The sequence below is a fragment of the Arachis ipaensis genome, chromosome B10 (assembly GCF_000816755.2).
Source record: "Arachis ipaensis cultivar K30076 chromosome B10, Araip1.1, whole genome shotgun sequence".
Classification (NCBI taxonomy): Eukaryota; Viridiplantae; Streptophyta; class Magnoliopsida; order Fabales; family Fabaceae; genus Arachis; species Arachis ipaensis.
The window spans coordinates 20,893,163-20,918,522 of record NC_029794.2 but is presented as its reverse complement, the minus strand read 5'-3'; the positions used below and the strand labels follow the sequence as shown (position 1 = coordinate 20,918,522).

General features: G+C 38.3%; 1 protein-coding gene across 1 annotated transcript in view; it reads right to left on the bottom strand.

Annotated features, from left to right (window-relative positions):
* Positions 1,465–25,360, bottom strand: part of LOC110267569 (uncharacterized protein At2g24330-like) — a 29,679-nt gene continuing 5,783 nt past the window's right edge. Inside the window, exon 2 of the mRNA XM_021113270.1 lies at positions 1,465–1,934. Within this exon, the coding sequence (XP_020968929.1) occupies positions 1,534–1,911 (378 nt within the window). The 5' untranslated portion in view covers positions 1,912–1,934 and the 3' untranslated portion in view covers positions 1,465–1,533. The remainder of the gene's footprint in view (positions 1,935–25,360) is intronic.

Here is a 25,360-nt window from a genome sequence, read left to right as displayed (position 1 = left end):
CGACGGCAGTGGCGGCGGCAGCTCAGCAACGTCCCCTTCCCCTGTGCGCACACGCGCGCTCCCTCTTTCTCGCGTCGGGCTCCTGCGTCGCATCCCTCACGTTCGCAGTTCTGGTTTCGGCGCGGCTCAATGGTGATCGACGGCGGCTCCCAGACCTCCAGCGACAACGGCGAGTGACGGCGGCCAACTAGCGCCTCCTTCCTCTCCCCTGCGCGCTCCCCTCACGCACGAGCTCTCTTTCGCCTTCGTGATACTCCTCAGGCGACGGAACGGGGAGATGGATAGCAGAACCACGACTGGTCGGGGACGAACGGCACTGTTTTGGCGGCGACGCTCCTCGCGGCTCCGGCAACAAGGGTGACGACATCTCCCTCCTCTCTGAACCTTTCGACTCTCTGATCTCCCTTTTCAGCTTCTCTTCTTTCTCATTGCAGCGTTGCTGCTGCTTCTGAGTGTATTGTGTGATGAGAGGTGAAACTGAAGGTGCAAGAGGAGAGAAACGGTGCTGCTAAGGGTTTTAAATTTTGTGAGTTTGCTGAGGGTGAAAGGGAACTGGGTAATTGGGTTAGGGTTTTGTGTGTTGGGTTTTAGATTAGGGGCAATATAGTAAGTTCACATAAAATTGAGAATAATATAGTAATTGAAACCCAAATTAAATCCAACACTAGATGTATATAGAAAATACTATTTGCTCATCAATTTCATAAATTATTTTCAATAAAATGTCCCAACCAAATAATTAGAAATAATATACTCAATTTCTTCATTTTCCAAAATAGCAGTATTAATATTTAAAATATTACTTATTTAATCCAAATCATATAGAAATCCTTATTATTTCGCAACTACCAACTTTATAATTTGAATATAGAAAATAATCCAATAGTTGTAAAATTGGATAATAAATCATAACTTATCTCAAATTCAATAAATCACAACTTGCCTTAATTATCTTTAATAAAATGATTTCCGAAATTAAGGCTATAAATAACTATATGATTTGAGACTTGATCATAATAAGACTTTTCAAAGATTCTGGGTCTTACATCATCTATGGCTTCTCCCTTTGAAGATGGAAGCTCAAGAAGAACCTATCCAGATAAGTATAAATAAAAAAAAAGGATTAGGAAATTCATTAATAAAATATTATAAAGTAGAACCATGCACACAAATAAAGAGTCCGCCATAATAAAACAAGATCACTGATAAATAACACTTTCCAGCAAAAGAATCAAAGTGCATTTTTTGTAAAATAAATACCTATCTTCTTGTAATAGCTTAATTCTTTGTCCCATTTCAGCAGCACTCAATTGTTCCTCCAAAATGACTTTTGTAGCTTCTCCATGCTTGCTAAGGGCAATATCTGCTCAAACAAAGCACACAACACATTGGAAGGCTATCATGAGTATTGCTCAGAGTTTTATATCTTTAATTTGATTTCTGAGATAGCTATCATGAGTCGTAGTTTGTAGTTTTTCGCGCTTCAAGCTCAAAGAAACTCTAGCATAGAATGGCATGTTAAAATACACAAATCTATTCATATGAGAAATGATTTATAACAAACAAAAACACACAAAGATAAACCCATTCATCCAGCAATAGAAAATGTACCTCAAATATAACAGAGATTATGATGATCTGGCGCGAAGTTCTCCGCCACGACCGGTTTCTCCGATTGACCCTGGCCATAACCGCAGCTTCCTCTTTGGAAATATATTGCAACCTCTTCTCAAAATCATCACTACGTCTTCTGAATATCCCATTCCAAATTCGAGAAATTAACCCCTGCTTCTTACTCTTATTCTTTTTCTTATTCTTTTCCTCCTCTCCATCACCAACAACAGCAGTGGCACCAACACTTTCTTCTTTCTTCTTCTCACCTTCTCCAACTACCTTATTCTCCTCACCCATTCTTTTCTGCTCTTTCTTCTTCCCTAAGAACTCAAACAAAATAGAAGAAATAACCAATTAGGGTTTTGTTGACTAAATTTCACTGTTAGCTATGATACGACACCGTATTGCTTGCGAGTAAGTGAAAGGTCAGCAACACGTTAGGGAAAAGAAGCGACTAAGAATGTGAAGAAAAGTGTGAGTGAGACAAAGAAAGTGGGATTAACAAACTTGGATCTGAGAAGGTTCGAGAATCTTGGGTTGAGGGTTTTTGATGCGTGAGCATCTTTCCTATCTTTTCCTAGTGAATTTGTATTTAAATTGTTGAGTTTAATCAAGAATTAATTATCTTTTATCCACTTTGGATGCTACTTTGAGTCTTGTGAAATTCTGTTTATTTTAGGTAGCATTTGGCTGGATTTGATGGAGTTTCCGCAGAAAAAGAGAAGAAGGCGAATGATGCTGTCAACCCTGACCTCTCTATACTCAAACCTGAATAACTCGAACTACAAAGGTCCAATAAACGTCATTTCAGTGGCGTTGGAAAGCTAACTTCCAGAAATTTCCAACGATATATAATAGTCTATACTTCTCTTCCATCAACTCTACCAAGGCTGTGCCTAACTTGAGAAATCTCAAGTTAAGCGCAAGACACAACAACAACACGCAAGGTTTGAAGGCCAAGGAACAAGTTAGGCGCATGGTATTCCAAGTAAGGCGCATTGCCTCCTCTTCAGTCCAAGTAAGGCGCCTTGTGTGGTGAACCGCATGAAGTTAGGCGTGGATCCAGTGAAGCCAAGTGGTCCCCACGTTACAAGGCGCGGATTATTTAATTAATTCTGATTTAAATTTAAATTTTATTTTAAAATAGGAAAAGATATTATTTTAATTTTAGAAAATAGATTTTAAATTAATTAGGATTAGATATAAAAGGAATTCCAACAGGGTGATCCCACCTCAACATTATTCCATTCCAATTTATAATTCCTATTTTCTACTCTGAACCATGAGCAACTAATCATCCATTGTTAAGGTTAGGAGCTCTGTCTATTTGTATGAATTGATTTTATTGCTTTTTCTATTTTAATTCATGTATGGATTTATGATTTAAGAATTGTTTTCGCTCTTCATCTTATGAATTTGGGTGGAACGGAAGTATGACCCTCTTTCTATTTGAGTTCTTGTAAAACTTGGAAAAGCTCTTTACTTGAACAACAGCTTGAAAACATATTCTCCTAAATTTTAATTATCTGGATTTAATGGGATACGTGACATATAATCCTTTTATTTTTAGATAATTAGAATTTTTGTGGCATATAAACTGGAATTTGATCATGTAGCTTCTAATTGGAATTAATTGACCAAGGAATTGGCAGTTAATGAATTTTAGAGGAGACTAAAAAGATATAAGAAATTAGGGTCTAGTCACATATAGTTTGCCATAAATTAAATCCTAAATAATTAAAATAGTTAGTAAGAAAAGTTAATCCGAAAAAATAGATAACTCTGAAACCTTAACTGTTTTCTTCATATTTTATTCCCAGCTTATTTACTTTACTATTTTATTTTCTGAACGATTGTTTAATGCTCTTTGAATACTCAAACACTATTTTCTGTTTGTCTAACTAAGCCAATCAATCAATCATTGTTGCTTGATCCATCAATCCTCGTGGAATCCACCCTTACTCACGTAAGGTATTATTTGATATAACCCGGTACACTTACCGGTTAATTTGTGGTTAGAAAATTCACACCAAATTTTTGGCACCATTACCAAGAATTGATTGTGATTGACAACTATTCATTATTTAATTGCTTAAATTAGATAATTTTTCTTTTAATTTACTTACTTTTAGTATTATTAATTTTTATTTTTCATTTTTTCCTTTAATTTCCCTTCCTTTTCGTTCATAACCCTGTGCCCCTGTTTTCTTTGTTTTACTTCCTTTTTGCTTTTGATTTTTTTTACTTTCGTTCGTTTTTATTTTTTTATTTTATTTTCATTTTCTTTTATTTTCGTTTTTGGTTCCTTCCATTATTTTTTCTATACTTTATTAATTTTGTTTTATTTTTGTCTTTAATTTTCAAAAAAAAAAAAAACAGTGTCTTTGATGTAAAAATTTTAAGTTTGGTGCCTTTTGGTTGTTTTTCTCTTTCTTCATTAAATTCGTATTTTTATTTTATTATTTTACACAGGTTACCTCACAGGGACTTCTCTGCACTCTGACGTAGAGAGTCTTATCTTTTCTTGTCTTCAGTTTGTTTATGCGCAGGAACAGAGATAAAGAACATCTCTTAGACTTTGATCCTGAACCTGAAAGAACTTTCAGGCGGCGTTTACAACAAGTAAGACTTTACAAGTCTGCAGAGTCCACTATGGATAATAATAATGCTGTTAATGCCAATGTGGCAAATCCAAATGGGGATGATCAACAAAGGAGAGTGCTTGGCTCTTATTCTGCCCCTACTGCGGATCTTTATGGAAAAAGTATTGTGGTGCCTCCTATAGCTGCGAACAACTTTGAGTTGAAGCCACAACTGGTCACCCTGGTGCAACAAAACTGCCAATATCATGGACTTCCTCATGAAGATCCAAATCAGTTTATATCTGATTTTTTGCAAATTTGTGATACTGTGAAGACAAATGGAGTGAACTCCGAGGTATACAGACTCATGCTCTTCCCGTTTTCTCTGAGGGATAAAGCAAAACTATGGCTAGATTCCCAACCCAAGGAGAGTTTGGATACTTGGGAAAATGTTGTTACTGAATTTCTCACTAAATTTTTTTCACCAAAGAAGCTGACTAAGCTTAGTTTGGAGGTTCAGACCTTCAGGCAAAAAGAGGGTGAAACTCTTTATGAAGCCTGGGAGAGATACAAGCTACTGACTAGGCAATGCCCTCCAGACATGTTCTCCAAATGGACCCAACTGGATATCTTTTATGAAGGATTAGGTGAGATATCTAAGATGAGCTTAGATACTTCTGCAGGCGGTTCATTGCACAAGAAGAAGACACCAGAGGAGACTATTGAACTTATTGAATTGGTTGCAAGCAATCAATATTTATACTCATCTAACAGGAATCCTGTGAACTCTGAGACCTCTCAGAAGAGAGGCGTGTTGGAAGTGGAAGCTATTAATGCTCTTCTTGCTCAGAACAAGCTTATGTCTCAGCAAATAAATCTACTTATTCAGCAGATGGGTGGCATGCAAGTCTCAACTATCAACACCCAAAATTTACCTCAAGAGGCCTCCTATGACATGGTAGGTAATTTTGTACAAAATAATAATTATGATTATACTCAATCCCCTTCTGAACAGGTCAATTACACGGGGAGTGCTCCTAAAAATCCCAATAATAATCCCTATTCTCAAACCTACAATCAAGGGTGGAGAAATCACTCAAATTTTGGGTGGAGAGACCAACCTCAAAGACCTCAGAACTTCAACAATAATTCTCAAGACGGCTTCCAACAGAACAATTACAATAACCGCCAATTTCAGTCTCAGCAGGCAAACTCTAAATCCCAAGAAGATGCTAATTGGGAGATGATAAAGAGTTTTGTGCAGGAAACCAGAGCATCAATCAAGAATTTGGAGATTCAGATGGGTCAAATAGTCACAAGAGTTAATGAAATTGATCAGAGGACCACTAATAGCCTTCCTGGTAACACAATTCCAAATCCAAGAGAGGAATGCAAGGCTATCACCTTGATAGATGGACAAGTGGTAAGTATGAAAGCACAAGTTAATGAAGAGCCCGTTGAAAAAGAAGTTCCAGAGGAGAAGAAGGAAGAAGTAGAGCATGTCCCTCCAAAGCGTGCAGACAACCCATTCCCAAACTCTCTTGACACTTACCCTACATTGCCAAAGGCTCCTGAGTACAAGCCTAAAATACCATATCCTCAGAGACTTCAAAAGGAGACCAAGGACAAGCAGTTTTCAAAGTTCTTGGAAGTCTTTAGAAAGTTGCAAATCAATATTCCTTTTGCTGAGGTTTTGGAACAAATGCCTCTCTATGTCAAGTTCATGAAGGAGCTGTTGTCAAAGAAGAAGCCTTTAAAGGGAGATGAGACAGTGGTCCTGACTAAAGAATGTAGTGCCATCATTCAGAATAACTTGCCAAGGAAGATGCCGGATCCAGGGAGCTTCCAAATTCCATGCACCATTGGGAGCACAACCTTTGAGAAAGCCCTATGTGATCTTGGGGCAAGCATAAATCTAATGCCCTTATCAGTGATGAAGAAGTTGCAAATCCAAGAGGCACAACCCACAAAGATAGCATTACAGATGGCAGACAAATCTATGAAGCCTGAACACGGATTAGTGGAGAATATCTTGGTCAAAGTGGATAAGTTCTTCCTCCCAGCAGATTTTGTGATTCTTGACACAGGGGAGGATGAGAATGCCTCTATAATTTTAGGAAGACCATTCCTAGCCACTGGAAGAGCTCTGATTGATGTATAAGTGGGTGAACTAGTACTTAGAGTGCATAATGAGCAATTGGTCTTTCATGTCTTCAAAGATATACATTCAACAAGTGAAGAAGAGAGGTGCATGCGGACTGAGCTTATTGATCCAAACCTTTAAGAACTCCCTGATGATGCACAGCAAAATCTGCAGCTCAAACTTCCTTTGGTGATAATCAATAAAATGCCTCCTGACATCAAACCTAAGTTTGGTGTCAGAAATGCATCATCCACCAAGGAGGAGGTTCCCAAAAAGAAGAAAGTACCAGAGGATGGAGAAACAAAAAGATCCCCTGATAAACTACTATTTTATGGTTTATATTGTGCTTAATTGTATGGTTTTATCAATTCTTTACCCACTTATTCATATGATTGGCATGCATTTATATTTCCTTCCTAAAATTATTACATGATTGAATATTTGATTCCTAAAGACTTTTAATTATGTATTTTAATTCTCCTTCATTCCATTAGATGCCGTGATCTGTGTGTTAAGTGTTTCAGGCTTTATAGGGCATAAATGACTTGGAGATTGAAAAGGAAGCTTGCAAAAATGGAAGGAACACAAGAAATTGAGGAGATGACCAGCGAGAAGTGACGCGGACGCATGGCTCACGCGACCGCGCGACATAGAGGAAATCGCAGTGACGCGGACGCATGGCTCACGCGACCGCACGGATTGGAACTGCACAAGTGACACGGTGGCATGGATGACGCGCACGCGTGGCAAGGCAAAACGCCGAATGACGCGTCCGCATGAATGACGAGATCACGTGACATGCGCGATCTGCAGAATTCCCTGGGGGCGATTTTGGGCCCTGTTTTAACCCAATTTTCGGCCCATAAAAGCAGACTAGAGCCAAGGAACATGCAGAAACGAAAACAACAATTCATTACAGACAATTCTCAGTTTTAGATCTAGTTTTACTCCTCCTCTAGGTTTTCTCTCTACACATTCATAGTTCTTAGGATTTTATTTTGATTGCTTTTCGCATTGGGATATTGAGAAGAGTTATTACCTCAGCAAGACTTCGTCATTCTAGTTTGTTTTCTTTACCTGTCTCTTACTCTTCCATGTCCTTTGTTTACTCAGAATTATTATTGGATTATTTTTAGAGTTTATTAATACAAGAACTATTTTTATTTTTAATTGATCCCTTTGATTATTGTTTATCATGTCTTTCTATATTTCCCTTTCCTATGTTATGAATTCTACATTCACAATGAGCAAGTAGTTCCATAACTTGGATGGGAGTTGATTGAAAGGAAGACCTTGAGTTGGAATGCTTAAAAGAAAAATTGTAATTGGGTTTATTATTGGTTTGCCCTCTAGTCACTGACACCAATCTTTTTCAATTGAGCGGATTGGGACTTGTGAATAGAAATAGCTTTTCAACTTGTTTGACTTTTCCTTACCTAGTAAGGGATAACTAAACAGAACAACCCTCAATTATCAATTAATCTTGAGAGTACTCTAACAAGAATAGAGCTTCCAACTAATCTACTCCCCGCCAAGGCTTTTATTTAAAATTACACAAATTCTCTAATTTAATTTCCTGTTATTCAACTCAAACCATTTTTTTGAAAACATCTGATTAATAAAGTAGCACATCTTTCTGCAACTCGTTGGGAGACGACCTGGGACTCATACTCCCAGTATTTTAATTTAAATTTTGTGACAACCTTCTAAATTGATAAGCGGATTTCTGGTTGGTTAAGAACTGTACTTGCAACGTATCTCTTATATTAATTTCTTAACTCACCAATTTCTGCCACGTCAATTTTTGGCGCTGTTGCCGGGGAGTTTCAATAGAGTGCTAAAGTTATTAATTGGAATTTATTTATTTGTATTTTATTTTATTTTGCTACTATGAGCTGCATGTTTCTTTCGTTAGATGACGCGTTCACTTCCTAATCCAAGCTTGCCAGTATTCGATCCTGAGATTGAAAGAACTATTTCACGAATAAGGCAAGCTCGGCGTCGGTTAGTCCTCTCTGAGGGCAGATCTGAAACGTCACTTGAGAAAGAAACAGGCTCCCTTTCTGCTGATTCGGTTGATTTACGTGCAGGTGACATAGCAGCACCTAGGAGAATTACTATCCAGGAGGCTGGAGCCCCTAATTTTTCAATGCAACCGTTTCAAGCGCATCACCCAGCGGTGGCTACAGACTTTGAAATAAAAATAGCACTGCTCAATTTGATGCCCAAGTTTCATGGCTTACCTGCTCAAGAGCCTATCAAGCACCTTAGAGACTTCCAAGCAGCCTGTTCTACTGTCAAGCGTGATGGTGCAGATAAAACTTCCATTTTGTTAAAAGCCTTCCCATTCTCTCTTGAGGGAAAGGCGAGAGAGTGGTACTACACTCAACCCGCAGCAACTGTATCCGACTGGGATACACTTAGAAGAGAATTTTTGGAAAAATTCTTTCTAGCTGAAGTTACTGATAAACTGAGGAAAGACATTTCCATGATTGTTTAGGACGAATCCGAGACTCTCTATGAATACTGGGAGCGCTTCAACAACCTTCTGGAAGCATGCCCCCACCATATGATTGACAAGATAGTGTTGCTCGGCTATGTCACTCAGGGTATGAGGCCCCAAGATAAGACCACATTGGAAAGTGCTAGAAATGGGTCTATGAAAAAGTACAAGACCACTGATTAGGCATGGCAATTGATCAGCGACTTAGCTGAATCTACTCGGAATCACAGGTAGAAACAAGGCCGTTCAAAAGCTATTGCAGAAGTATCCTCTAGCAGAGAGACTGCTGCTCTAACTCAGAGTATCTGTGAAATGACCAACTTACTGAGGCAGATGCAATTGAATCAACAACAAAGTCAGCAAGTTCAACCTTCTCCACCACAGCAAAGCCAACAGTTAGTCCCACAGAGAGTTTGCAGAATCTGTGCTGATTATAGCCATTATACTGATGAATGTCTGCAGCTCCAGCAGGAAGATAACACCGTGGCAGCCACTCATAACTTCTATGACCGCCCCAACCAAGGGTACAATCAAGGTGGCAGTTACAGTCATGGATGGCAGGACAATTCTAACCAGAATTGGAGAGATAATTCTAACCAGAATTGGAGGGACAACAATAATAGAGGAGGCAGAGACAATCAGAGAAATCAGAGATGGAATAATAACAACAACAGGCAGCAAAACCAGAACCAGCCATACAGAGCACCTCACCTGAGGCAATCCCAAGGACCACTGAATAACCAACAGTAGACCTCTCAGATCACTCATCCTTCTTCATCTGCTAATGATGAGTTACTACAATCTATTGATCGGAGACAACAGGCCATGAAAAATAACCTTAATTCTACTCTAAATGGTCTAAACTCTACCTTGCAAACTCTTATCTCACAAATTGGATCAATGAATAACTCCAATAACCAGCCTTTGAGCTCCAGTGGAATCCCCTCTCAACCATTACCCAATCCAAAGGGTGGCATCAATGCCATCACCCTAAGGCCCGGAACCACACTGCAGGAAAGGAATCAGGAGGAGCCAAACCCACCAGAACACGCCTCAGCTGAAGAGGTAGTGGAAGTGGAAGATGTTGAAGAGGAAGAGGACATACAGGACATGGTTGATAAAGAAGAAGTTCTACCACGAGAAGAAGCACCAGAGGATGCTGAAGCTGTGAAGGACACCATTCCCATTCCATTTCCACAACTTGCAAGGAAGCCCAGGAAGCAGCTGGAACCTGATCCCAAAATGGTAGATATATTCAAAAAGGTTGAGGTAACTGTTCCCCTTTTTGATGTTATTCAGCAGGTACCTAAGTACGCAAAATTTCTAAAAGATTTATGTATACATAAAGACAAAATTAATGAATTAGAAACTATTCCTTTAGGTAGTTCTATATCTGCTTTAATGGGAGGTATACCTAAAAAGTGTAGTGATCCAGGTCCATGTATGGTTAATTGTGTTATTGGTGGTGTGATATTTTCTGACTGCATGTGTGATTTAGGAGCATGTGTTAGTATAATGCCTTTGTCTATATATGATAATTTGAGGCTCCCTCCCTTAAAAAGGTCGGCAGCTCATTTTGTGTTAGCAGATAAAAGCATTATTACAGTGGCTGGAGTTGCTGAAGATGTATTAGTGGGCATTAAGGGGCTCACCTTTCCCATTGATTTTTATTTCCTGGAGATGCCCCAAAATGACTCAGAAAAGCCATCATCAATCCTACTCGGAAGACCATTCCTGAAGACCAAAAAGTTCAAATTGGATGCTTTTTCAGGAACATACTCTTTTGAAATAGATGGCCGAGTAGTAATCTTCAATCTGAATGAAGCTATAAAGCATCCTCCGGAGGATCATTCTATCCTCCAGTGTGACATCATAGATGAAACCGTGGCTGAAGTTCACCAGGAGGAATTTGAAGAGAGGTACATAGGACAAGGTCCAAGTGTGGGGACATTCTTAGAGGACAATGAAAGTGCTTTACCATTGTTACCAGCTCCAGACACCCCAGAGCCTGACCATAAGTAGAAGTTAGAATTAAAACCCCTCCCTTCACGCCTGAAATATGCTTACCTTGAGGACAAGCAGAAGTTTCCAGTTATCATTGCAAGGGAACTCACTTCTCAACAAGAAGAGTAGCTACTTAGTGTGCTGAGGAGGCACAAGAAGGCAATTGGTTGGAGTTTGGCAGACATAGTAGGCATCAACCCTCAGGTCCACAGAATATTTTTAGAAGAGGGAGCAAAGCCTGTCCGTCAACCCCAGAGAAGACTGAACCCTACTATCTTAGAGGTTGTCAAAAAGGAAGTGACCAGACTACTGGAGGCAGATATCATCTATCCCATCTCAGACAGTGAATGGGTAAGCCCAGTACAAGTGGTGCCCAAGAAGTCTGGAGTCACCACAGTGAAGAATGAGCATGGAGAGCTCATGGCAACCAGAGTTCAGAACGCCTAGAGGGTCTGCATTGACTACAGACGCCTAAACCAGGCCACTCGTAAGGATCACTATCCTCTTCCATTCATTGATCAAATGCTGGATCGCCTGTCAGGTAAATCACATTATTGTTTCTTAAATGGTTACACAGGCTATTTCCAGATTCATATAGCTCCTGAAGATCAGGAAAAGACCACTTTTACATGTCCTTTTGGGATTTATGCTTATAAGAGAATGCCCTTTGGCTTGTGCAATGCACCAGCTACTTTCCAAAGGTGCATGATGAGTCTTTTCTCTGATCTTATTGAGGACTGTATGGAGGTTTTTATGGATGACTTTAGTGTATATGGTGATTCCTTTAATCTTTGCTTGGATAGTTTATCTAGAGTGTTAGATAGATGTGTTAGTACAAACCTTGTATTGAATTTTGAAAAATGTCACTTTATGGTTAAACAAGGGATTGTACTAGGACACGTTGTGTCTAATACTAGCATTTCTGTAGATTCAGCAAAGGTGGATGTTATTTCTAGTTTACCTTACCCCTCTTCTGTGAGGGAAGTCCGTTCGTTCCTTGGCCATGCAGGTTTTTACAGGAGATTCATTAAGGACTTCAGTAAGGTAGCTCTTCCCTTATCCAGACTACTGTAGAAAGATATTGAGTTCGAGTTCAGTGAGGATTGCAAACAAGCATTTGATAAGCTGAAGACCGCCCTGACTCAAGCTCCAATTGTGAGAGGACCAGATTGGAGCCAGCCATTTGAAATAATGTGTGATGCTTCCAACCATGCAGTAGGTGCAGCACTGGCTCAGTGTGAAGGTAAGGACCCCTTTGTAATTGCTTATGCGTCTAAAAATTTAGATGCCGCTCAGTCTAATTATACTACTACTGAGAAAGAGCTTCTTGCTATTGTTTTTGCTCTGGATAAATTTCGAGCTTATTTACTTGGTACGAAAGTAGTTGTGTACTCAGACCACGCAGCTCTAAAGTATCTATTAGCTAAAAAGGAATCCAAACCAAGGCTTATATGTTGGATACTGCTACTACAAGAATTTGATTTAGAAATTAAGGATAGGAGTGGTAACCAGAATTTAGTGGCAGACCACTTGAGTCGCCTTGAGCACATTAAGCATGACTCCACTCCTATAGCTGATAATTTCCCATTTGATAACCTGCAAGTAGTATCTGAGGTAGTCCCTTGGTATGCACCTGCAGCTAATTATCTAGTTAGCCGCACTTTTCCTCCAAACTTTACTAAGCATCAAAGAGACAAGCTGAAAAGCGAGTCTAAATATTATATATGGGATGACCCATATTTATGGAGATGTGGCGCTGACCAGGTAATTAGACGGTGTGTGCCTCAATCAGAATTCCAGTCCATCTTAGAGGCCTGCCACTCATCTGAGAGTGGAGGACATTTTGGCCCTCAAAGAACAGCTAGAAAAATCCTAGACTGTGGATTCTGGTGGCCTACTCTTTTTAGAGACGCTGCTGAATTTTGTAAATATTATTTCCCATGCCAAAAATTTGGTACTATATCCAAGAGGGATGAGATGCCTCAACAAATTATGCTTTTCTGTGAAGTTTTTGATGTTTGGGGCATTGACTTCATGGGTCCATTCCCAAATTCTAATGGTCATTTTTATATATTGTTAGCTGTGGATTACGTTTCCAAATGGGTGAAAGCAATTTCTACCTGCACTGATGATGCTAACACTGTTGTTTCCTTTGTTAGAAACCACATTATTTGTGGCTTTGGATCCCCACGAGCAATCGTGAGCGATCAAGACACCCATTTTTGTAACAGAAAACTAACAGGATTACTGAAGAAGCATGGGATAATTCATAAAGTTGCAATAGCCTACCATCCTCAGACTAATGGGCAAGCCGAGGTGTCAAACAGAGAGATAAAGCGTATCTCGCAGAAGATAGTCAAACCTCATAGGAGAGACTAGAGCACCAGGCTACAAGATGTACTTTGGGCATACAGAACAGCATACAAGACACCCATTGGGATGAGTCCTTTCCGCTTAGTTTATGGAAAAGCCTACCATCTCCCAGTTAAAGTAGAGCATAAAGCCTTTTGGGCAGTAAAAGAGTGCAACATGGGATTTGAAACAGCCGGAGCTGAAAGGAAATTGCAACTGCAAGAATTAGAAAGCCTTTGCCTGAAAGCTTATGAGAACTCAAGGCTGTACAAGGAGAAGATGAAGGCTGTACATGATAAGCACATCAAAAGGAGAGAGTTCCAACCTGGGGACTTAGTCCTCCTTTATAAATCTCGACTGAGGCTCATGCCAGGCAAGTTGAGATCAAGATGGGAAGGTCCATACAGAGTAGAGAAGGCCGAACCGTACGGAGTTTTTCACCTAAGTCACCCTTCAAGCTCTGAACTCATCAAAGTTAATGGACATCGTTTAAAGCTGTACCATGGCGAGAAGTTGAAGAAAAACAAGGAGCTTGAGATCTTCCTCTTGAAAGATCCACACATAGCCGAAGACTGAGCTAATGGAGCGTCCAACTTACGGACGTTAAAGCAAAGTGCTAGGTGGGAGACAACCCACCATGGTATGATCGTTCTTTTCTTTATTCTTAATTTTCTTTTTCCATAACTCTTCTCCTTATTCGCACATCTAGCTTGCATCTGCATTTGCATATTTTTATTTAAAAAAAAAATTTCACGCGACGCGACCGCGTCAATGACGCGTCCGCGTCGCAGGTGGCTCAGATAGAATAAGAGAGCGAACAGAGAGTCACGCAGGAGCATGGCTGGAGGCGTGCCTTTGGCACAAATCACCCCACGCGACCGCGTCGCTGACGCATCCGCGTCATGTGGGAACATTGGCCTCCCACGCGACCGCATCATTCACGTGGCCGCGTGACCTGAAAATCGACGTGAAAAGGGTGCATAGCCGAAAGTTATGCTGGAGTGGTGCTGGACTAGTGCTAGACGCACAGTCCCTACCACGCGAACGCGTGCCCCACGCGTCCGCGTCATATCCCAATATTGGCCACTCACGCGATCGCATGACCCACGCGATCGCGTCACCCAAAATTTGGTAAAATTAAGATTTCGAACAGAGAGTTGTGCCAGAGCGAGGCTGCCCTCGCGCCAGTAGCATAAACTGTGTCACGCGACCGCGTGACCGACGCGACCGTGTCAATCCATCTAAGCGCAATTCGTGCGAACACATCACCCACGCGTCCGCGTCGCTTGCGCCGCACAGCTTACCCTGATTTGCCAAATATCTTATCTTTCTTCTCCCTAAATCCTATTTTCTCTTTTTCCTTCCTTATTTCTTCCTTCTTTCTTCTTTCTCACTTTCTACTTTCTCACCACCATTACCAAGGTTTTCTTTTCTTCTTCTCTTCTTACTTTTCTATTCTTCTTCTTAATTTATGTTTTCTTCTTTTCTTTTCTTTTTACTTGCATTATCCATGTTTTCCTTTTCCTTTTTCTTTTTCTTTTAATTGGTGTTAGATATTTAGTAAGGTCATTATTATTCCTTAAGATTTGCTTGTGGATTGTTAAGAACTTGTTTGGCAATTATATGTTAATTTTTAAAGGGTTGCTTGCATGTTCCGTTTATTATTTTCCATAATTTACTCACCATGCATGCTATGTGTTTGTGAAAACGCCCGTATGGCATTGTGCACTATTTTGAATCTCTTTTATTCTACTACTCTAAATGCCCGCTTTTTCCAAAACCCTTTTTATTATTTTATTAATTTAACATAATTGTTATTACAAACAGGTTGTTAGTTTGAACTCTGTGGTAATTTAACATGGACATTGAACGCTTGATCTATGCTACTCATGCCTTTGCATGCATGCCAATAAACACCTTGCATTCAATTGTCATCATATGCACTGGCTAATTTCCATTTATGATTTTTCACATGTAGTCATGACCATGTGTTAACTTCATTCATCTTTAATGCGCATTGATTACCACCCATACCATCCTCTTCCTTACTCTGTCCCTTTGAATTCATGTTACTTTCTTTTTTCCCTTTTCAGGATGGCCACCAAGAAAGGAAAAGAGAAAGCTACTCCTAAACCACCAGCAAGAATAGGAACAAAAAGAGCATTAGTGGCAGAGCCTTCTTCAACTGCAGTCAAGCCCTCAACAAAAAGAATTAAGAGGATTATAAAGGTTGATGAAAAGGAGAAAGCCTTCCCCACAAAGGACACTGCGCGATTTCCCAATTGCTACTGTGAGCAGATGTTCCCTATCCTGGCGGAACGAAGTTACAACAACGAATACCTTCTTATCCTCCCGTCCAATATTGCTACCTTTGTTGAGCCGCAAATTGAACGAAGACAATGGGGTTTCCTCCAGAGACAGCCAAGGCAGGTTAATCTTTCTTGGGTAGTTGAGTTCTACTCTAATTTCTACCTGCCAACCCTACAGTCTGTCTATGTACGTCAGAAGCAAGTCCTCATTACAGAAGAGGCTATTCAACAAGCTCTAGATCTTCCCCCTGCTCCAGAAGGATTGGACGCCTTTCAAGAAGCCTCACTCAAGCGCCAGATATACCAATTTGACTGGGACGTTGTTCTCAGAGTTATCGCCCTACCTGGCAACAGATGGATCTTCGGATACCACCGTTCCCGTCCTAAGGGAATATCGGCTTCAGCACTTACCTTGGAGGCTCGCGTATGGGCACAGATCATGTCCCACTACGTCTTTCCGAGCACCCACGAGTCCTCCTTTACTGCAGACATGGCCGCTCTACAATGGTGCATCCTTACAGACCAGCCTCTGAACCTACCAAGATACATCCGGAATGCTATGGGACACGTATAGATTGCGGGCAACTTACCTTTTCCCGCCTTGGTCTCAGATCTCGCCTCAGCAGCCGGAGTCTCCTACAGAGATGGGGACACCAAAGACATGCTTCCACGGGATGATCAATACGTCCCTAACGGGAAATATATTAGACTCCCAGCAACCATTACTAGCCAGCCTACCGAACTGGATGAGGACATTCCTCCTTCCGCACCACAAGCACCTACAACAACCCAACTGCTCCATCAGATACTTGAAAAGTTGGATCGGCAGGAACAGATAGCTAAGATGCGAGAGCGCCGTAACAAGCGCCGATTCACATACCTTAAGGAGCTGATTATGGGAAAATTCAAGGACTCAGACACCCCGGACTCCACTTCCTTTACCAGCACAGGGAGCCATGACGGTCCCGACTGTGGAGATACTGCTACCAGCCCACCCTTGTTCCTGATAGATGGCACCAAGGACGGTGCAAAGCCTTAAGTGTGGGGAGGTCGGTCAATACCTGACTTCTGGAGGTAATTTCTCTTCCTTAACACCAATACATTAGGATATTTAGTTAGTTTTGCTTTTGTAGAATAGGATAAATTACATAGTAATAGATTAGTTGCATGCATGTTCTACTTGATTGAAAAGACAATAAGTTTCTTTTAAGACCCTATCTTTAGAACAAAATTTCACTAATTTTAATCAAAACTTTTATGTTAAAATTGCTTGAAGTTGTATTTGGAACATGATTTTTGAGCTAAAGAACACACAACCTGTGAGATTTGAGCCCAAATGCATGGTTACATTATTTAACCATAATTATTTTATTCTTGTGTGTTTACTTCTCTATGATTGTAATCTACATTTTATTTCATCCTATATGTCCAATGTTTAATATATTTATATGTTTGCATATGATTGAGGCCATTACTTGTTTAAACTCACTTATCCAAATTAAGCCTACCCTTTCAATTACCTTTGTTAACCACTTTGAGCCTTTAAATCCCATTTGTTCTGTATTTTACCACATTACTAGCCTTAAGCGAAAAAATAATTTTATACCCCAATTAAATCTTTGGTTAGCTTAAGATAGAATTGTGTGTGTTAATTAAGTATGGGAAATTGTGGGAACAAAAGATAATAAGGGAATGTGTCATGATAATACAATGGGAATTTGGGTACCTACTCATGTGAAACTATAAGAATTAAGAATCTATGTGCATTGATTAGCTATGTTTATTTTTAGTTTATTTTAAAAAAAATCCAAAAATATTCAATAAATAATTAAAGGGACAAAATTACCCCAATGCTAAGTTAAGAATTCAAAGATCAATGCATGTATGATAAAATTAAAATAAAAAGTTGATACATGAGTATGGAATGTGAAAGAGAAATTTTGGATAGCTGGGTGTGAATTTTAAGTTATATAGAATATATATATGTTGGGTTGAAGCTTGGGTTAATTAAAGATTCAATTTATAAGCTTACTTAGCCATATATGTATCCTTACCCTTACCTTGGCTCCATTACAACCTTGAAAAGACCTCATGATGTTTGCATTAATATATTAAATGTTGTTGATTGGTTAGGTGAAGAACAAAAAAATTAGAAAGCATGATTAGAGAAGGATAGAGTGATTGCCCTATACACTAGAGAGATTAGAGTGTACATACATCATCAGTGAGGGTTCAATGCTTAAATTATATGTTCCCTGCTTTCATGAGCTACCTTCTTGCATTTTTATCTATTCTTACTGTATAAGAATTGAATTAGTGGAGTTTGAATTGTAATTGTCTTGAAGAACCTATTTACTTTTGATCAAGTAGACAAGAATCATATAGTTACATTCATATATATAGGTTGCATTGCATTACATGAGTTTTACATGTTCCTACTCATTTATTTTATCTCCTTCAACTAAGCATGAGGACATGCTAATGTTTAAGTGTGGGGAGGTTGATAAACCACTATTTTATGGTTTATATTGTGCTTAATTGTATGGTTTTATCAATTCTTTACCCACTTATTCATATGATTGCCATGCATTTATATTTCCTTCCTAAAATTATTACATGATTGAATATTTGCTTCCTAAAGACTTTTAATTATGTATTTTAATTCTCCTTCATTCCATTAGATGCCGTGATCTGTGTGTTAAGTGTTTTAGGCTTTATAGGGCATAAATGACTTGGAGATTGAAAAGGAAGCTTGCAAAAATGGAAAGAACACAAGAAATTGAAAAGATGACCAGCGAGAAGTGACGCGGACGCATGGCTCACACGACCGTGCGACATAGAGGAAATCGCAGTGACGCGGACGCATGGCTCACGCGACCGCGCGGATTGGAACTGCACAAGTGACGCGGAGGCATGGACGACGCGCACGCGTGGCAAGGCAAAACGCCGAATGACGCGTCCGCATGAATGACGCGATCGCGTGACATGCGCGATCTGCAGAATCTGCAGAATTCACTGGGGGAGATTTTGGGCCCTGTTTTGACCCAATTTTCGGCCCAGAAAAGCAGACTAGAGCCAAGAAACATGCAGAAACGAAAACAACAATTCATTACAGACAATTCTCAGTTTTAGATCTAGTTTTACTCCTCCTCTAGGTTTTCTCTCTACACATTCATAGTTCTTAGGATTTTATTTTGATTGCTTTTCGCATTGGGATATTGAGAAGAGTTATTACCTCAGCAAGATTTCGTCATTCTAGTTTGTTTTCTTTACCTGTCTCTTACTCTTCCATGTCCTTTGTTTACTCAGAATTATTATTGGATTATTTTTAGAGTTTATTAATACAAGAACTATTTTTATTTTTAATTGATCCCTTTGATTATTGTTTATCATGTCTTTATATATTTCCCTTTCCTATGTTATGAATTCTACATTCACAATGAGCGAGTAGTTCCATAACTTGGATGAGAGTTTATTGAAAGGAAGACCTTGAGTTGGAATGCTTAAAAGAAAAATTGTAATTGGATTTATTGTTGGTTTGCCCTCTAGTCACTGACACCAATCCTTTTTAATTGAGCGGATTGGGACTTGTGAATAGAAATAGCTTTCCAACTTGTTTGACTTTCTCTTACCTAGTAAGGGATAACTAAACAGAACAACCCTCAATTATCAATTAATCTTGAGAGTACTCCAACAAGAATAGGGCTTCCAACTAATTTACTCTCAGCCAAGGCTTTTATTTAAAATTACACAAATTCTCTAATTTAATTTCCTGTTATTCAACTCAAACCATTTTTTTGAAAACATCTGATTAATAAAGTAGCACATCTTTCTGCAACTCGTTGGGAGACGACCTGGGACTCATACTCCCAGTATTTTAATTTAAATTTTGTAACAACCTTCTAAATTGATAAGCGGATTTCTGGTTGGTTAAGAACTGTACTTGCAACGTATCTCTTATATTAATTTCTTAACTCACCAATTTTCGCCACGTCATCCCCACTGAAGGTTTCTCCCAGGAATGAAAGTGGTGTTGACTAGCAATCCAATGTGAATTTATGTAGTAAACAGAATCCTCTCTCTAGAGCATATTGAGCAACTTTATGGAGACACAGAAAAGAAGTTCAAAGTAAGGGGTGAAGAGCTGAGCCCCTATGATCCTCCTCCTTAGAGGAACTGAACGTCAAGCTAGTGACGGTAAAGAAGCGCTTGTCGGGAGGCAACCCGATAATTTTGTATCCTTAGTTATTTTTCGTAGTAGTGGTTTTCTTATTTATTTTATTTTTATTGAGTTTTTACTGTTTTTCTTTCATTTTACGTGTATTTTGATCATGTAACTATTTTAGAACAGGAACCAAACACTTCAAAAAAAAAATTTGCCTATCTCCAAATTCAGCGTGAAAGAGTTGAAAAAAAAAAAATATATGCAAACTGGTCCCCACAACACCCTTCTTCATCCCCTTATTCCCTTTTCCCTTATTCCCGTGATCACCCCCACCTACCTCCCTTCGACCCTCATTCATTTGAGGTACTACTTGGTACGACCCGGTTATATATATTTTAAATAGTTTTAAGCTTTCTTTTCTTTTTATCATTTTTTTTAATTTTTATTTTTCCTCCTCCGTGCACTTTTTATGTCTTTCCCTGTTTTCAGATTTTCTTTGCTTGATGACAAGCAAACTTTTAAGTTTGGTGCTGTAGCTTCGCTTGTGGCTTTTCTGTTTATTTTAATGGCATCAAAGGGAGGCGAATCATCTTCACGGAGGAGCACAGCCTGAAGAAGAAAATGGCCACTAGAATAACTGAGGTGGTTGAGTTCCTTTCATTCTATATTCCTTCCCGTTCTTACTATGTTATATTCCTGTTTTTCTGTCTACCTTGTTATTGCATGATCAGTTGTTATTTCAATTCCTAGGTCCTAGTTTAATTTACTGTTTATTTTGCTATTTGATTTTTAATTCCGAAAAGTGTCTCATGTATTGCTCACTGAACTTGAATTCAAAAGAAAAGGAAGAAGAAAAAGGTGTATTACATGAGAAATAGAGTTTATAACAAAGAACAGTCTGATTTACTTAAATGTGGTGATATTCTTTGTTATTATGAATGCATGACATAAACCGTGCATGTTTGAATTTGAATCAAGGAATGTTGACGTATAAGGAAAAGGAATTTAGAAAAGTATTATGAATTTTCTGAAATTAGTGACAGTTAATCCTTGAAACAAAAGAAACAGCAAAAAAAAAGAGGATATAAAAGTAAGGTCCAAGGCTCTGAGCATCAATGACTAGGGAGGTCAGACATGATTAAAAGCTCAAAGAGTTATTTTCCTAGTCATATGTTTGTGGTGTTCTTGTGTCAAGTAATCCTTGAGACAGAACATTTAGAGTCGAGATCAATTGCAATTAGTAGAGTATGCCAAAGGCTTTGAGCACCATTGTCTGGGATTAGCTGAAAGAAAAAAATCATAACTTTAAAAGAGTTCTCCAGTTAAGTGCTTGTGGTATTTTTGTGTCAATTAACCCTTGAGAAAGAACATTTAAAATCACGGCTAGGATCAAGGTGCAAAGCACCAGTTAATTGAGAATTAAGGGATATCTGATGTGTTCAAGGATTTAACTGAGGTATAAAGATCAGAAAACTCATAATATGATCCGGATTTTAATTCCGCATGACATTGACATTCCTCTGATTCAAAGGAGAGTGAGATGCAAAAACTATTCAGAATTTCAATAGATAAATCCCACTTTAAGAAGAGACACAAGCATAACTAAACTCTCACTTCTCATGCAAATTTACATCTTAATCTTGTATTAGTTTTGGTTGCTTGAGGACAAGCAACAATTCAAGTTTGGTGTTGTGATGTGTGAGCATCTTTCCTATCTTTTCCTAGTGAATTTGCATTTAAATTGTTGAGCTTAATCAAGAATTAATTATCTTTTATCCACTTTGGATGCTACTTTGAGTCTTGTGAAATTCTGTTTATTTTAGGTAGCATTTGGCTGGATTCGATGGAGTTTCCGCAGAAAAAGAGAAGAAGGCGAATGATGCTGTCAACCCTGACCTCTCTGCACTTAAACCTGAATAACTTGAGCTACAGAGATCGAATGAACGTAATTTCAGTGGCGTTGGAAAGCTAACTTCCAGAGCTTTCCAACGATATATAATAGTCCATACTTCTCTTCCATCAACTCTGCCAAGGCTGCGCCTAACTTGAGAAATCTCAAGTTAGGCGCAAGACACAACAACAACATGCAAGGTTTGAAGGCCAAGGAACAAGTTAGGCTCATGGTATTTGATGAGCGGATAATTTATACGCTTTTTGGCATTATTTTTAGTATGTTTTTAGTAGAATCGAGTTACTTTTAGGGATATTTTTATTAGTTTTTATGTTAAATTCACATTTCTGGACTTTACTATGAGTTTGTGTGTTTTTCTGTGATTTCAGGTATTTTCTGGCTGAAATTGAGGGACTTGAGCAAAAATCAGATTCAGAGGTTGAAGAAGGACTGCTGATGCTGTTGGATTCTGACCTCCCTACACTCAAAGTGGATTTTCTGGTGCTACAGAACTCAAAATGGCACGCTTCCAATTGCGTTGGAAAGTAGACATCTAGGGCTTTCCAGCAATGTATAATAGTTCATACTTTGGCCGAGTGTAGACGACGTAAAAGGGCGTTGAACGCCAGTTCTATGCTGCTGTCTGGAGTTAAACGCCAGAAACAAGTCACAAACCAGAGTTGAACGCCAGAAATACGTTACAACCTGGCGTTCCACTCCAGAAAGAGCCTCTGCACGTGTAACATTCAAGCTCAGCCCAAGCACACACCAAGTGGGCCCCAGAAGTGGATCTATGCATCAATTACTTACTTCTGTAAACCCTAGTGACTAGTTTAGTATAAATAGAACTTTTTATCATTGTATTCGCAGTCTTGGTTACTCCGGTTCCCCTCTGGGGCCGATACCAATGAACTCCATTATCACTTATGTATTTTCAACGGTAGAGTTTCTACACTCCATAGATTAAGGTGTGGAGCTCTGCTGTTCCTCAAAGATTAATGCAAAGTACTACTGTTTTTCTATTCAATTCAACTTGTTCCGCTTCTAAGATATTCATTTGCACTTCAACCTAAATGTGATGAACGTGACAATCATCATCATTTCTTATGAACGCGTGCCTGACAACCACTTCTGTTCTACCTTAGATTGAATGAGTATCTCTTAGATCTCTTAATCAGGATCTTCGTGGTGTAAGCTAGATTGATGGCGGCATTCATGAGAATCCGGAAAGTCTAAACCTTGTCTGTGGTATTCCAAGTAGGATTCAGGGATTGAATGACTGTGACAAGCTTCAAACTCGCGAGTGCTGGGCGTAGTGACAGACGCAAAAGGAGGGTGAATCCTATTCCAGCATGATCGAGAATCTCAGATGATTAGCCGTGCTGTGACAGAGCATTTGGACCATTTTCACAAGAGGATGGGATGTAGCCATTGACAACGATGATGCCCTTACATAAAGCCAGCCATGGAAAGGAGTAAGACTGATTGGATGAAGACAGCGGGAAAGCAGAGATTCAGAGGAACGAATGCATCTCTATACGCTTATCTGAAATTCTAACCAATGAATTACATTAGTGTTTCTATCCTTATTTTCTGTTTAATTAGTATTATTTTCGAAAACTCCATAATCAATTATTATCTGCCTGACTGAGATTTACAAGGTGACCATAGCTTGCTTCATACCAACAATCTCCGTGGGATCGACCCTTACTCACGTAAGGTTTATTACTTGGACGACCCAGTGCACTTGCTGGTTAGTTGTATCGAAGTTGTGACAAATTATGAATTGAGATTAGAGCACCAAGTTTTTTTTGGAGCCATTACCAGAGATCACAATTTCGTGCACCAAGTTTTTGGCGCCGTTGCCGGGGATTGTTCGAGTTTTCGGCAAGCTTTTGGTCCGGTAACATCAGTGCCAAATTTTGATCCAGCAACAACACCAAGTTTTTGGCGCCGTTGCCGGGGATTGTTCGAGTTTGGACAACTGACGATTCATCTTGTTGCTCAGATTAGGTAATTTTCTTTTTGTTTTATTTTCAAAAATTTTTCAAAAACTTTTCAAAATTTTCTCCTTTGTTTTCGAAATTTTTTTTTTAAAATAAAAATATTTTCAAAAATATATTTTTTCTTCATAATTTTTAAGAATGAATTCTAGTGTTTCATGAAGCATGTTAAAGCCTGGATGACTGTAGGGAATGTCAGGCGTGTCATGTCTGAGTTACATACTAAAGCTTGGCTGGCTATTAAGCCATGCCTGACCCTTTGATTGGAGCTTTAGATTAAAGAGCATAAGATTCCTGGAATTCATATTAAAAATTTTGGAATCCTTATTTTTCTTTTTCAAATGATTTTCGAAAAAATTAAAAGAAAATACAAAAAAAATCATAAAATCATAAAAATCAAAAAAATTATTTTATGTTTCTTGTTTGAGTCTTGAGTCAAGTTGAAAGTTTGGTGTCAATTGCATGTTCATCTTGCATTTTTCAAAAAATTCATGCATTCATGGTGTTCTTCATGATCTTCAAGTTGTTCTTGGTAAGTCTTCTTGTTTGATCTTAATGTTTTCATGTTTTGCATCTTTTCTTGTTTTTCATGTGCATTTTTGCATCCATAGAGTCTAAACATGAAAGATTTCTAAGTTTGGTGTCTTGCATGTTTTCTTTGCATATAAAAATTTTCAAAAATATGTTCTTGGTGTTCATCTTGACATTCAAAGTGTTCTTGATGTTCATCTTGACCTTCATAGCATTCTTGCATGCATTCATTACTTTGATCTAAAAATTTCATGCATTGCATCATTTTAGTGTTTTTCTCCCTCATCATTAAAAATTCAAAATTCAAAAAAAAAAATTAATTATCTTTCCCTTTTTCTCTCTCAAAATTTTGAAAATTAGATTTGACTTTTTCAAAAAATTTTAAAATCTAGTTGTTTTTATGAGTCAAATCAAATTGTCAATTAAAAATCTTATCTTTTTCAAAATCTTTTTCAAAAATCAAATCTTTTCCATTTTTCTTAGTTATTTTCGAAAATTCTAAAAATATTTTTCAAAAATATTTTTCTTATTTTTATATCAAATTTTCGAAAATAACAATAACAATTAATGTTTTGATTCAAAAATTTCAAGTTTGTTACTTGCTTGTTAAGAAAGATTCAAATTTTGAGTTCTAGAATCACATCTTGTGATTTCTTGTGAATCAAGTCATTAATTGTGATTTTAAAAATAAAATCTTTTTCAAAACTAATTTCAATCATATCTTTTCAAAAATATCTTCTTATCTTATCTTTTTCAAAAATTTGATTTCAAAATATCTTTTCTAATTTCCTAACTTCTTATCTTTTTAAAATTTGTTTCAACTAACTAACTAACTTTTTATTTGTTTCTTATCTTTTTCAAAACTACCTAACTAACTCTCTCTCTCTAATTTTCGAAAATATCTTTCCTCTTTTTCAAAAATTCTTTTTAATTAACTAATTATTTTAATTTTTGATTTTAATTCGAAAATTACTAACCTTTTTCAAAAACTATTTTCGAAAATCACTAACCCTTTTTCAAAAATAATTTTCGAAAATCCTTCTCCCTCATCTCCTTCTAATTATTTATTCATCTACTAACATCTCTTCCTCACATCACTCACCAAAAATCCGAACTCCCTCTCTCTCTCTGAGTTTAGATTTTCTTCTTCTTTTCTTCTACTCACACAAGGACCTCTATACTGTGGTATAAAGGATCCCTATTATTATTATTATTTTTTCTGTGCCCTCTTCTTTGTCATATGAGCAGGAGCAAGGACAAGAA